Source organism: Ranitomeya variabilis, chromosome 2 (assembly GCF_051348905.1).
Source record: "Ranitomeya variabilis isolate aRanVar5 chromosome 2, aRanVar5.hap1, whole genome shotgun sequence".
NCBI lineage: Eukaryota > Metazoa > Chordata > Amphibia > Anura > Dendrobatidae > Ranitomeya > Ranitomeya variabilis.
Genome location: NC_135233.1, coordinates 281,996,108 through 282,011,783, shown reverse-complemented (window position 1 = coordinate 282,011,783; position 15,676 = coordinate 281,996,108). Strand labels below are relative to the sequence as shown.

The 15,676-nt window shown below is 39.2% G+C and overlaps 1 protein-coding gene across 8 annotated transcripts in view; it reads right to left on the bottom strand.

The window, feature by feature from the left end:
• Positions 1–222: 222 nt before the first annotated feature.
• The window catches only part of NEXMIF (neurite extension and migration factor), a 463,513-nt gene continuing 448,059 nt past the window's right edge, over positions 223–15,676 (bottom strand). For all 8 annotated transcript variants that reach the window (XM_077285040.1, XM_077285045.1, XM_077285041.1 and 5 more), the window contains one exon: positions 223–15,359. In XM_077285040.1, coding sequence (XP_077141155.1) covers positions 11,134–15,359 — 4,226 coding nt within the window. In that variant the 3' untranslated portion in view covers positions 223–11,133. The remainder of the gene's footprint in view (positions 15,360–15,676) is intronic.

The window sequence follows — 15,676 nt, the reverse complement described above, 5'->3', positions numbered from 1 at the left end:
GAATACCTGATGCGTTAGAATCGGGCCACCATCTAGTACTGATATAAAATACTGACCAAATACTGAATGTGTGAACCTGGCCTATATACTGATTTCAACATGAGCTGTTCGAGTGATTCTGAGCAGGGCTGGACAGTCGGTTATAGATTTAAAGGCATATAAGTGAAAGACCTGCATCAACACAAAAAAATGATAAAAATAAAATAAAACGAGGATTTCAAATTAAGAACAGTTTGTTTTTATTTATTCCATAAACAATATACCAAAACTCAGCATGTTAACAATGTGACATTTTCACCATACAGGATCAATCACAAATATTGAAAAAACTTTGCAACAAGAACAACAAAACCTCAAATCTTACAAGAATAATTTACAAGGGAATCTATAAAACAGCAAAGAGCTCACAAAATTCTCAATGAATCTTTACACGAAATCACTACACTCTTTCACAATATTTGTTTTTTATTACAAAATTTCCAACAAAATTTACTTTTTTTTTCTTTGTATTTTGGTTTTTAAAACCAGGAACCTTTAAATATACATCCTTTTAGTGACACCCCAGGGTGCCAGAAAAGGAATACCCACACATACAGACACTTCACAGCACTTCTCTAAGAAAAATATACACTTACAAAATATATTACAAATTGGCACACTTAAAAATATACAAGTTTTTTTTTTTTTGTAGGCGTCTTCGAGTGATCCCTTAAAGAATTATACTTCGATTGATTCTACAGATATTTATAAAGCTTATTCTAAAAGAAAGGCAAACCAAAAACGTTAACATTGCAGAAGTTCATCTTAAAACAAAACATCTGTTACATTCATATAATGGGGCCTGCATTAGTTTATGTAATACTGAAGGAGAGTACTGCAAACCAAATATCAGTAGCACCTTGAAACCCCTTATTTTATTTTATTTTTTTTGTATATTTAAATTTTTTTAATAGTTTTTTTTTTTATTTGCAGGGAGATTGTGAGAAATTGTATAGTAATCACCCCTCCGGGACTGCACAGCTTAAACAATAACAGTAATAACTCGTAAAGGCGCATGCAATGATAAGAACCAAAAACGGGAGGGAATACAATCAAATTTCTGTAGTTTAAAAAAAAACAACAAAAAAAAAGACAATAAAAGGCGGATGGAATACTGAATATGGCATGGTACCTTCCATGGTACCTGTGCGTACTTCTGAATTTGGGATAGTTGCTTTAGCTGGGGCAAGTCACACTGCTGGCAAAAAAAACATTTTTATTTGTATATGGGGGTGACAATGAGATCCAGAAACACTATGTATTTTCAGCTCACAATCAGAAAAGTTTTTTTTTACATTTTTAGATATCAAGAATTTATTGTGTTGATGCATTTCTGACTTTTTTCATTTGTTTGTGGTTGATGAGTTCAGGTTGGGAAGTCGGCGGCCAGTCGGTGAATCTTGCCTCATGGATGTATGAATGTAGCATTAGGGTAAAACCACATGTTCTGGCTGCTGTACGTCCCATCCCTTTGTGGCCAATAGCTGCACAATTTTAAGGATTTACCTACAAAACTATGCACTCATTGACAGCACAGGTCTTTGACAACACTAGATGTCCCCCTGTAGCTTGGAAAATACCAGTATATGTATGTATACATGTATGTGTGTGTGTGTATATATATATTTATATGTATATATAAATTTTAAATGATCTGATTACTTGATTTCATTATGTCCCAAACAATTTACATTTTAGGAAAGTAACAGATTTCCAATATATTTCACACTGCTCATTAATTTCTACCTTTTATTGTAACATTAAACTTCAATGTCCAGATGTGCAACCTGAGAGCTTGGTGTAATAAAATGACCTAATTCATTTCTTAAAAAAAAAAAGAGCAATGCAGTTATACACAATGAAGCAATCATTTCCCAGTTGCTTTCAGAGCCCTAATTGGAGTCTCCCAGACTAGGCCAAAAGTCATGCTAAGCATTTCAAAAGGAAGGTAGTGAGGGGGTTGTTTTGGGGAGATAGAATGTTCTTTAGTTGTCAAAATGTCAAATTACAAACTTGGCGATAAAATCTGAGTACTGTACAATTTGAGACCCAACATTCTTGGATCTAGAACCTTGACTTCTACAATCTGTCTGGCTCAGTGCATTAGCTAAGCCAGCCCCCTTGTCTGTCTCAGAAGTGATGGAATAGGGAGTCTGGCTTGGCTAATGAACTGAGCCAGACAGATAGTATGTCACTGCCACAGACAAGGGGAAGAAAGCTTTCTAAACAAGTATAGTAGTGGAGGCCTTGAATCAATACTTTAGTACAATAGTACATTTCAATAAATTAAAAGACTTATTTTATCATCAGACAACGCATTTAACCTACATGGGGGAAAAAAAGAAACTACAACTATGAGATTCTGTATTGGGCTATGGAGCAAAGGGGACTGATCTAAGGCCGGGCTCGCATATCCAACTTTCACAGTCCAGACAGCTAAGTCCTGACTATTTGCAAATCTCTAGATCTGAGCTCAGTAGCCTCATAAGCACATGTAAGGCTATCGAGTTTACGTAAGGAAACTTGGCCAGATGTTATAGTCCTTACACTATATGGGAGATGTATATATATATATATAAAATATAGAAACTGAAAGGGAGGAGACAGATTAGATATTAGTAAAAACTTTGACAGGGTTATCAATGAGTGGAACAGGCTGCCAGGAGAGGTGGTGAGTTCTCCTTCAATGGAAGTCTTCAACCAGAGGCTGGGCAGACATCTGTCTGAGATGGTTTAGTAAATCCTGTATTGAGCAGGGGCTGGACACGATGACCCTGAAAGTCCCTTCCAACTCTAACATTCTATGACCATAAAAGTCAGATGTTTGAAACTGGCCTAAAGAGGACAATAAATAATACCACCCTTGGAGGATCTATTAGAGCCTTGTACAGTAGTGTGTTGCTCACTACTGATATACACAATTCCTTTATACTGGATTCTATTGAAACCTATGCTTATAATGTGGTTACAGAGAATCTGACTTTGTATATTGGCATCAATGTATAAAACCCTTTAAGGTGCTTGTAACATTTTTTGCAGCATGTACCGTAATACTTTAATTCCCAAAAGACTCTATGAAGAAAAATGAATTTTGCTTTCACACATGAACAAGGCTCTCTATATGAGGTGTAACCTAGACCTTAGATGAGAAACCCATAAAACTTGTGTTGTATGTATCTATAGTACTTGCATTGTAGATCACAGTATTTTATCGACACATCTTGCTGCGAAGTCTAAAGCTACATTCACACTTGCATTTTTGAACTTCTGTTTGTCTGTTCCATTTTTGGGAAATGACAAATCGAATTAGAGCTCATAAAAATTGGAAGAGTGTTATCCGTTGTTTTGACAGATAGCACTTGTCCCCATGCTATTCAATAAGGCCGTGCACATGTCTTTTTTTATTTTTTTTTCCCCTCTGATCAAGTGGTTAAAGGAAAAAAAATTGCAGTGTGCACGAATTGCCTCCCATAATAGGAAAGCACTTGGCCATTCAAGTCTGTGGGTCCATTAAAAAAAACAAAACTGATCGCACTCAGATGACATCCAAGTGCAGTCATGGATAAACTTTTTTTTTTTTTGTAATTGTCCACATCTGAGAAAATTGGACCACATTCGGAACATATTCTGATTAGCATAATTACATCAATTTTCTCAGATGAAAAGCGGTTGTGTGGCCTTAGCCTTAGTGCCCAGAATGGATCTGTTGCATTACTGAAGGTAATATAAGCAGAGGAGTGGTTCCGCTGATTAATATGGGGTCCATCGGGGTTCCGGGTTGTGTCCAATTTCAGAACAGAACAAAAAGCTTAGCATGAAGAACATTCTCATCAGTTCTAAAGACTGACAAAGCGGAACCCAGCCGCGGCCATAATAGAATAGGCCCCTCTGCTTCCGTTTGTTTCTGATCCGTTCTTACCATGAAGTTTGTCAGTTAATAAAAACTGAACAGAGAAACAGAAAATCAAAACCTAAATGTGAGTGTTTCCTGAAGTCTGATACACATGGCAGAAACATTTACAAGTTCGCCAAAGCTTCGGCCTCCTAAATACAACATCTTCTGTTTGTTTGTTTTTTTCCACATACATTACTTTAACTGAAACGTACCCAAAAACACCAAAAGAAAAGTTAACGTAAAACAAAGTTCTTTAGAAACTGTCATCAGGATTGCCTATTCCCTTCCCCCAGAAAGGTTTACACTTGAAAATGCACGGATAATTAGAAATGGAACCATAATCCGTTTACGACACGTCCCCAATTCTTTTCACTTTATACATTTTATTCAGCATTTTAATCACCTTAAATATTGTAAACATTTTTCATACTGGTTACATGTATTACATGCGCTTTTCTGGTGATTAGACCTATGGAGAAGCTAGAAAATGCCATACACAGAGCATTTCTCCAAAAAAGGTTTTTCTTGTGGCATTTTTCACTCGCATCTTTAAAAGCATTTTTGCTTTGCCAAAAATATCATCATACCTAGAAGTTACATTAAAGTATAAATACTCTGCGTTCTTATTTGTCGTGTTTTGTTGGCAGTTGTTCATTTGATCTGGTCATGTCGTTTATTTCTTTCTTAGGCTATGTGCACACGTAGGAAATGTGGTGCAGAATTTTCTGCACTAAATCTGCATCTGCAGATTTGATGCAGTTTCTGTGCAGTTTCTATGCAGTTTTTATGCAGTTTCTATGCAGTTTCTGCGCAGATTCTATGCAGTTTCTGTGCAGTTTCTATGCAGATTCTATGCAGATTCTATGCAGTTTCTGTGAAGTTTCTATGCAGATTCTATGCAGTTTCTGCGCAGATTCTATGCAGATTCTATGCAGTTTCTGTGAAGTTTCTATGCAGATTCTATGCAGTTTCTGCGCAGATTCTATGCAGATTCTATGCAGTTTCTGCGCAGATTCTATGCAGTTTCTGTGCAGTTTCTGTGCAGTACAATGTAAATCAATGGGGAAAAAAAAAAGCTGTGCACATGGTGCAGAAAAATCTGCAGCAGAAACGCTGCAGAACTGCACAAAAGAAGCGACGTGCACTTCTTTGAAATCTGCAGCGTTTCTGCGCAGATTTTTCTGCACCATGTGCACAGCTTTTTTTTTTCCCATTGATTTACATTGTACTGTAAATCACAGTGCAGTTCTGCAGCAGAAAAATCTGCTGCAGTTCTGCACCAATTCTGCACTAAATCTGCATCGTGTGCACATACCCTTATAGGCTTCTCTTATGGGATTGTAAAACGATAGGAAAAATGCATATAGAACGCAGAACACCACTCAAAATCCTCGTATAAAAAAACCTGCGATGAAAAAAGCTTGAATTATGAAGGTGTGTTAAAGTGGCCTTATTCACAGTTTTTCTTAGTTATTTTTGCTGATTTTTTAAAGTGTTTCATCAGCAATTTAGAAGCTGAAAGTTGCAGAGAAAAAATACAATTGTACAATTTACACCTCTTCAGGGTTTGAGTCCCTGGGTTTGGCTTGTGAATACCAACGAAAGCTAGATAAAAAAAACCAAACAAACAAAAGAAAAAACTGTGTGAATAAAGCATAAGCCGGCTTTTTCTAAAGACTCCTTTTGGATAGGTTCATACAGATTTTTTTTGTTGTTGTTGTTGATCTGCCCCGAAATTCTTATAAAAACAATTCAAAGACTTCTAGAATAAGCTTTATTATTGATTTTAATGGGAAATGCTGAAAATAACACTTGGAATAGCACTATCGCCGTGAGCACTACAGAAGGTCTTTTCTCTTTGAAATCAATAGGAAGTGTAATGAAATAGTATTTGAAGTTGTTTTTCATTTGGATTTCGGAGCAGATCCACTTTAAATCCTTGTAAAGAAAAAAAAAAAAATAAAAAAAAAAATCTAAGTATTACCCTACCAGGTATGATACAATTGTAACAAGATGAAGAAATGCCACCAAAAATGCTATAATAAAAATTTAAATATATGGCTTTTTTTCTACAGTAAAAAATGGCCTAATAAAGCTTTTCAATTATTTTTGGAGTTTTTGGCATAGCAAAAATGTTCCAGAAAAACGTTACATCCAAGTCTGTATTTAGGGTCTTGCAATTATTTTTGCACGTTTTGGCTATGGCTTTTTCTCTTGTGCTTTTTTTTTCACAAGGGCTTTTTGATAGGACTTGAAAAAATGTTTGTGTGTGATGGGACCTGCAGTGATCTTGAGACTCAGGCTCCGTCTAACGCCAGTGTGAATGGGGACCTGGCGGCACATGTGCGTCTTTCTCCATTCGCTTCTATGGGTGCTGCAAAACTGATGGGATTTACATCTATTACATATTATGGATGTGGACAGCCCTTTATACTGATCCATATCAGTCTGTGGGACTCTTCCATATAGGTTGCATGTATTGGTACGGATTGATATATTACATGTAGAATTGGTTGTATGAGTACAGTATTGAATCAACCTCAAAAATTGATCTATTGTACATTAATGTTTGTACTTTATAACAGATATTCTATTTACCGTAACTATGAGATAATTACTATATCGTCTAACCAAACAGGAAGATGTAAAAGTGATATATGTAATTGGTGGGATAATTAGCCGGCAGTACCTTATTGTGCCTCTAGATGTCACCTTTATTTTACACTTCCTAAAAAAAAAAAAAAATACAAGATGGGGGAAAAAAAAAAGAAAGCTTTTAATACCGGGTGACTACAAAAAATACTGGGTCATCTAAAAAATAAGGGTGAATAAAACTTGAAGGATAGAACAATTTCTACAGTCCATTTTCCAAGGCTTTTTGCTAGAATATATAAAGAAGCCATAATGCCTGATGTAAAAGATACCATGGTAAAGCTAAATTAGAAAAAGGAAGGTTCCCACTTGATATCATGTATAATAAGGGATGAGATGATTGTGGAAAATAAGAGCATGCGAGGATCCTGGTGAACTGATTAGCCGGATGGACGTCTTTGGATCGGATATGAAGGTCAAAGAACATTTTCAGGGATATGTAGACACATGGTTTGGTGCAAAATGGTTTCCCTACATTTCAGTTACTATATTGAGGAGGCTAGGTTCACCTCTGCGTTGGGGGCGCAGTCTGATTTCGCTGTCACATTTGCTGGAAGTAGAGGGCAGCACTAGTTTATGGCAGCTAAGATGATTGGCCCCATAACGGAGCCCAGTGCCCCCTATTATAGTCAGTGGGGTCCACTGCTGTCCTTGATATGACGGATCCTGCACAACATCCTTTTCAGTTATCTGCTCGTATGATGGGAGAGGAAATTGTAAATGTTGAGATGTGACACTAGGGCTATATACCTTTATATCTATAACACATCCTGTCTTATCCAGAGAGTCCACATCTACTGGAATTACACTAGATGCTCCATATTGGCACATTTCACTGGTGCAAACATCATCATGAATGCATCTTTCACTTATCAGATATGTATCTGTAAAGGGGACATAAACCTCTTGTATTAGGAGCCAAGAATACAAGTAACCATTGTTGTGCACAGGAGATCTACATACAAGGACATCTTTCATCTTTTCAAAATTGCACAAATGCCCTGGCATGTATATTGCATTTTACGCGGTTGTGAGTTTTTTTCAGTTAACCAATCGAGTCTTAGTGCGCCCTCCAAACAGCGCCCGCTGTTATTAAAATACTTACCCGGCTCCCTCGCAGTGTCCTGTCCTGGCCGCAGCTTCTACTGTATGAGCGGTCACGTGGGGCCGCCGATTACAGTCATGAATATGCGGCTCCACCTCCCATAGGGGTGGAGCCGCATATTAATTTCTGTAATGGGCGGCCCCACGTGACCGCATACAGTAGAAGCTGCGGCTAGGACAGGACACTGCGAGGGAGCCGGGTAAGTATTTTAATAACAGCCGGCGGCCGCACAGGGGGTGGGAGGGGGGTGGGGACATGGATCTATATGTTAAACACGAGAAACAAACAAAAAAAAGGATTATTCATATCTTCTCTACAGCAAACGCTGCTGCAGAGAAGTTATGAATGGCGGCTTCAGCACCATGTGGGGGGGACAGCGCTTACTGTAGCGCTGTCTCCTGCACGGCACACGGACTGCACACGGGCAACGTCCGTGTGTGGTACGTGTTTTACACGGACCCATTGACTTTAATGGGTCCGTGTAATACGTGCGCTCCCACGAACACTGACATGTCTCCGTGTTTGGCACACGGAGACACGGTCCGCAAAAAAATCAATGACATCTGCACAGATGCATTGATTTCGATGTGTCTACGTGTGTCAGTGGCTCCGGTACGTGAGGAAACTGTCACCTCACGTACCGGAGCCACTGACGTGTGAAACCGGCCTTAAATAGTATCAGGTAGGATGAGGTATCTCCGTGAAGGGAGATCTGAATCCACATAATGTCCCAAAATCAAAGATGAAACACCAAGGTACAAGGCAAGAATCTCCTTTAAAGGCATTCTGTTATGTCAGCCGCTGACGACTTAGCACATGAATAAGGCGGTTTCTTCAAAAATTAATTAATCAAAAGTGTGCAAGTTTCTCCCTAAGGCTACATGCACACACTTGTGTGACTGTTACCATCTGAGAGAAAGAACTGATTTTTTTTTCCCTCAGGTGTCATCCTACTTGCTTCAGTTTTCCTTTCTCTCATCCATTTTTTTTCCCACTGAATCAGAATGTCCTAATTTTTTATCCATTGACGCTTAACAATGTATCAGTTAAAATTCAGATGAAGTACAAAGTCTGTCTTCCTAGTTTCATCTATGCCTCACAGATCCCCGGAAACTTTAATGGCAAAGTTTGATCCTCAAAACAGATGAGACTAGGACCTACTCAGAGACTAAAGGCTCTTTCAGACGTCCATGATCATTGGTTCCATCTCAGGACTGGCTATGAGGCCGTCACTCAGTTCGGTCATACTGAACACATTGTGGCCAGAGATTGGACAGATGATCACGGACTTCCGAAAGAGCCTTTATGGATCAGCGATACCAATCTGTTTTTATAACTGATGTTTGTATAGCTCAATGAAACTCAGTGTGATGCCCGAGGGAAAAAAAACACGAATATTTCACACGAACACGTCACATGGATGTGTGAATATTGCCTAAGGAGGAAAGGTGGGATCTGCATTTCATGGTCAGATTATATATTTATTACCACTGATTATCGCGATCTCTAGTAGATCAGCACCGTGTAATTTATGTAAATAACCATCACAAAATGGCTGTCAGGAAACCGGCAGCTCCGTGACAATGGATAGCCCCGGTGTTACAATGTATGGCTTTTGTACTACAATTTTCCTTATTTCAATAGTGATATGTACAATGTGCATATCTTGTGTAAACCGCAAGCTGGGATACATAAATCCACAATTGTTTTACAAGACATGCAGCGGTAGAACCAATAGCACAATTTAATATATAGCATATCCTTGGGTAAAATTCCTTCATATAATGGCATGGCCAAACATGCAATGACCTAAAAGTGAAGAAAAAGAAATGAACATTAAGTCAAAGTATAAGTGATACAATAATCTCTTCTAAACACACATTTCTTTTCAGCTTGTAGTCTCGTTATATGATTGTTCTAGAAGAAAGGCCGTTGGGATAAAACATAAAGGGCGCGCTGCCTGTATATAAGGATGTCAATCATTGGCTCAGTGTAGAAAGACAAACCTGCTGAAGATTCTACTCTAAAGAAAAGGCTTTTCTACCAAGATCTACAGTGGTTGCTTTTGGGAAGCATTGCTTTATATAAAATACTGGCATTAGGAATCAAAGTCTGTGCAGTACTAAAGACTTCTCTATGTCCCCATTTTTCTTTCTGGGGTTCTGCAGCATATTGCTCTGCACTTCAGTGCTGAAATGTTTCAGGATGAGATGAAGACAAGGGATCTAGATTCTACGTCACCTTTGGTCTTCTGTGGGTTCATAGATGATATCAAACTGATATTGCCTCAAAATACCATGTACCTTGCAATCAGACTATGATATGAGGTAAGATAATATGGCACTATATATTCACTGTGTTCACTCTTATGAACGAGTCTGTCCCCGCGTAATGGTCACTTTAGGTTTCTCAGGTGCTTTGTCAGGTGACTTTCTATATGGATTTTGGAATGTTTGCAGTAAAGCAAAAGGCTCAGATCCAGACTGAATACCCACTAATGAAATGCAGTAATATATATATTTGTGTCTATATGTATATATATATATTATATATATTTAATAAAAATATGTACAGTCACAGATCAGAGTTTGGCACAATTTCTCTTTTGTGGGTTGTAATAGTGCATTAACTACTGTACAACAGTATGACTTTAAAACAGTCTTTCACAGAGAATACCAGATTAAGCTGCCCTTCAAACAAGTCATCACAATGTAAACCCTGGATTTCAGCACTTAACAGATCAACAAACCACAAGGCATATATTTTTTTCCCCAAAGAAACAAAAACATAAACATCAATGTATTTCTTTTTTATATAAAAAAAAGGAAAGTCTATATATTTTTTTTAATTAAAAATGTTTCTTTTTCTTCTGCTTCAAATGCATTCGTAAATTTCTGCAGAGGAAAACGCTTGGTGTCAGCTCGTTACAGTAGTTGGGACAATACGCATTTGGAATCTCCTATGCAGATCCTGTGAATGTGCAGCAGGGGGAGCTGAAGAAGCATCATGGGACCACGTGAACCTAACCAACATGGGCGTTGCAAATCCTATAGACTCCACATTGTGGCGTTTCAATGCATAATTTTCCTTTTTGTACCTTTTTTTTTTGTTTATTTTTACAAGGTTTTTTGGGAAAAAAAAAGTAAATATTTGCGTTAGAAACAAAGAAGCACAAAATGTAAATAAAGAAGCCAAAGAGCAGAAAGTAGAAGTTCGTGTTAGCCTTCAGTCGTTGCAAACCCCAGCCAGGTCGGGAACCAGTGATTTTAGGTAGCTTGTTAGCATTTGTCATGCGCGTACTCTTCTTTATTTGCAAGGCAATGACTATCATGCAGCTTTAGGCTTTTTTAAGATTGTTTGAAAAGAGAAATAAACAAGGACCAGCAGGCTTAGCAAATGCAAAGAAAAGAAAAAGATGCGCTTTAGAGCTTTTGGTGCAACATTACCTCAGTTTTTCAAATGCAGCTGTAACCACGGGGTCCTTGTGTGCTTGGTCCATTCTTTTGCCTTTACAGTTTTCATCTCGCAGAGACTTAGAGGTTGATTTATGACGATACAACTTTTTGTGTGTGGGTACGTTATTGGTTAAAATACTGAGGTTTCCAAAGTTCTTATCAAAGAAGGCTGCGTGAAGGTTGGCTCCATAACCTAATGTACAGCTTGGATCAAAGCCTCCAAACTTAGCATTGTTCTTACCTGAGCCCTTGTTGGTTGACTTCTTGGAGCCCCCTGCCGCACTGCCATTTACCTTTTTCTTGAAATCTTGTTGTGTCCCAGCTAAGATTTTCAATGTTTTTAATTTTAAGCTGTTTGACTCTGGAGACAATAGTATATCAGGGATGTCACTTGGTCCCACAGGGTTGTAAAAAGGCTCCATTGATGCCATCATGAACCTCTGAACATCAGCCATTCCAGATGCGATATTGGAAAGAATATTAGACGGTTCCTCAAATTCTCTTTGATCATCGTCAAGAAGATTGTTTCCATTCCCTACCCTAGGTTCAGGCCAAGGAGTCTTGTTACCTTTATCAAGCGTCCATTCATTGACCCCAGCTATGTGCTTCCCTGTTTTGGATGAGCCAGGCTCATAAAGCTGCAAGCAGTCAGTTAAAGCCTGTTTTGTAGGGTTTGCATTATTCAATAGACCTGATTGATTGCCTGCACTTTGGGGTTTTGCGCTGTTGGCATTTTTTCCTTTCTTGGGTGTTTTAGGGGCTGTTTGTCGAGGAGTCTTTGTTTGTGTTTTATCTCCCCCTTTGCAGGCTTTAGGGGTTTTCTTCTTGCTACTTTTTGGAGAAGAACTTTGGTTGGCACCTGTGTTTTTGCTAGCAGACAGTTTCTTTTTTGACTTTGAGGCTTTACCATTGGTATGAACAGGAACAGCAGACTCATCAAATGGCAAACATGGACCTTTCTCCAGAACACTGACAGAATCTTCATCATTAAACATATGAAACTGAAACTGATGGTTATTTAGTGCAAAACCACTATTGTTCTGCTCCTGTGGAGGAAGAACAGTACAGCTCCACTTGGTCTTCTCTGATCCATTAATCACTACCTGGGAACCATTTTGAAAAGCCTTTATGTTCCCTACTGACTTTGCATCTGTTGCTGTTATTTGAGGAGAGAGGTTGGGGGTATCTGGTGGAGACATCTCTGATAGGGATGAGTGGCGGAATTTGTCAGGGGTGAAGTTGGAAATGTCAAGAAGGTCAGTAGATTCCTTCAGTGGGGTGATTTCATCAATGCTCTGCTGAATTACAAGTTTGGGGCTGCAGTGAGCTAAGAAATCGTCACTTATTTCATCTTCCCCATCTTTTTCACAAGATTTCATGCTTAAAGAGCTGTAATTACTGGAACTAACTGACAATGAGCCCACTGAGTCAAAACTAATAAGCCTTCCATTGTCTGTACTGAGTGTGCCTCTTTGCAAAACAAAATGCCCATCTCCACTGTTATAATGACAGGACTGATAGGAGTCATCCTGCTGCATCTGGCCTTCTTGCAAATATGTTTTGTGGTACAGCTGTTTGCTGCTGTTCGGCTGAACTTGACTATATCCAGAGACTGTCATGTCTGTATCCGATACAGCAGCAGGACCACTAAAATCTCCGGGAATGATGGTCACTTCCCTAAGGTTAGATATGAACTCAGCCTGACTGCTAGGTGGTTTGCCGTGCCACATGTCTGGGAAGTTCTGCTCCATATCCAAGTGATGGGGTGACTGCTGAAGCTCAGACTCTGAAGGGGGAGAAAGCACACAGCTCTGCGCAAGTTGAAGGGAACTGAATTGTTTTTCTGTTGGCATGATGTTAACTGAGTGCTGCCCCAAGGGATGAGGGGCAAAGTATGTTATACCAGTGCCACTAGATGAATCTGATGCATCTAACAAAGTCTGTAGATACCCTCCAGGGATTACTGGTACATTGGTAGTGATGTGAGCAGATGGTAATGGCTTGTCAGGAGAGCAGGTGGCTTGTAGAAATGGAGAATTTTTAGCTTCGTTGTCAGCATGGCACTGAGATGGATGGGAACTGTCTGAAGCATTGTGAATGGTTTCCTCTTTCAACAGAACCGCAGAATCCTGGTTTTCCATCGCTGGGAAGTTTTCAATTGGATCTGCTGTACTAATTTCAGTCACCTGCTCTCGCTTGAACTGTTTGCATTTCAGCCTGGCTTCACTTTTAAATTTTATTCTTCTTATCACCTTACGGTCAGCACATTTTAATTCCCTTTCTAAAGATCTACATTTTACTGGCGCCACATCTGCTATGTCACTTAAGTGTAAACCATTTACACAGCTTGGGGTTTCCAGAGTTATAGAACGCAGGTCATTAAGGCTAGCCTCATCTTTGCTACTGCATCCCTGTCTGTGGTCATAAGAGGAGAGCATCTCCCTGCTCACTGGTTGCTCGATAGTTTGTATCCTCTGTAACCTGTGCCGATTTGCTAGCTGTCCTTTTCTCTTCCTTGGTGGAGTGGCATTCTCGCTTCCATTAAGAAGTCTCTGTGCATTCATGGCTGAAGTGTTCCTCCTTTTTTCTTCCCAGTAGTCTTTAAGTGGAGCAAGCTTTTGGTATTTTCCCAGCTGATCGTCACTCAAAGTGACTGTTGACTCAGTTGCATCAAGCTTCCCAAGCTTTATCAACATGTGCTTCTCACCTTTGAACCTATTGATGATGATGTACTTGATGATTACAGGTGGCTCCTTCCTACAAACTTTCCGACGTTTCTTAGGACACCAGTCATCATCGTCTTCTTCTTTGGGTCCATCTGGTGCTCCTTCCTTCTTCTCAACAACCTTTTCATTCTCCAATGAATCCATATCGTACAAGTAGTCATCACTGTACCTGACTTTTCTTTTAACCCTCAGACCATAATTTGGTTGAATCAACGAATGAGAGTGTTCACGTGAAAGATATCTTGTACAGTCCTTGATGTCTCCTAGCACATCATATGAAGATTCACTGTATGAGCTATCATCACTGTACTCGCCTGAGTCTTCAGCTGAGTTAACGGAATCCAGAAAGTGATTTCTTTTGGTGCTTATATATTGCACCACGTCCATGTTTCCACAGGTCTTATTTAAGCCAGATTTTACACCTTCAACCTCTTCTTCTTCATCTTCTTCATCATCGTCTTCCCATATCCCACCTTCTTCCAGTTTGAATTGAGAAGGGTCAACTAACCTTTTCTTTGACCCTTTACTTTCTCTCTTGGGGCAGTTGGTGAAGACACTTGGGAAGAAATTAAACTGAGCATCTTCTTGTAGGGCATTTGTCTTCTCTCTCACGTTATCCTGAAATGATTCATACCTGATTTTTAAGGAGCATACATCACTGCCAAGTGTTGAATCATCGTCATCAAACATGTAATTATCCACATCTTCTTCTGAAAACAAATTAACAGACAGCTCATTTTTAGAGCACAAGTCAAGTAGTTCAATTTTGCTTTCACTGATAAACGACTCAAAGTAGCCCCATTCCTGGTTAGGGTTAGCCAGCAGAGCTTCATCTCCATTGCATTTGTCCAGTAGTAAACCATCATAATAGTTCTTTTGAGCTGAGTCCTCTGAATCACTGTCAGATTTGTCATGGTCCCTTTTATCAGACTCTTGTGACTTATGGACAGGGAAGCTTAAGAGCTGGTCTGAGAGTAGTTGATCACCATATTTTAGACTATCAGCTGTACTCATGCAGTGAATCCCCATGTCAGAAACTGGACATGTGTCATAATCTCTACTTATATCTCCCATTTTCAAACTGACGCCAGGCTCTGGGTCTACTCCATCCTTTGTTTCTATAAAACAACCCAAGCAAGTCCGACTTTGCTGCATCAAGCAGTCACCAGTCAAGGTTGACATTGTCCCAGGCTCCATGATGGTGAAAGGTGTTTTGTCACTTTCGCTGGGCAAAGACCAAGAACTGAGGCCTTTAGTGACACAGGTTGTCAAGGATATGGCCTGAGCTGATGGGTCACTGCTAACATGTTCTGCTGTATCTGACAAACGTAGTGGAGAAGGTGGACCCAACAAGCAAGGCTCTTTGGAAATGATGGGTGGCAATGCTCTGTTACAGGCATGGATTTCTTTCTGATTTAAGGCTGGAAATGTGACAGGAGCATCTGCAGCATCAAAGGACTTCACATCATCCACAGGATCATGCGGCTCTGCAGAGGGGGGGAAAGATACAATGTTTTAGCTGTTTTGTTCATCAAGCTGTTCAATGTATAAATGTATATAAACATCAATACACAGCAGGATACAGTCGCTAAAATGCAAAAGCTATTAACGATCGTTAACAGCCATTCAACTGAATGACTGTTAATGATTGTTAATAGCCTCGACACTGCAGAGAATGGACCCCTAGGTATGTAAACTAATTATATTTCAATATAGGTTTGATCAATAATTATCTGACATATGTATACAAACACTCATAATGACATTACTTATGTGTGGGCATGTTCTTAAAAATTATATCCCA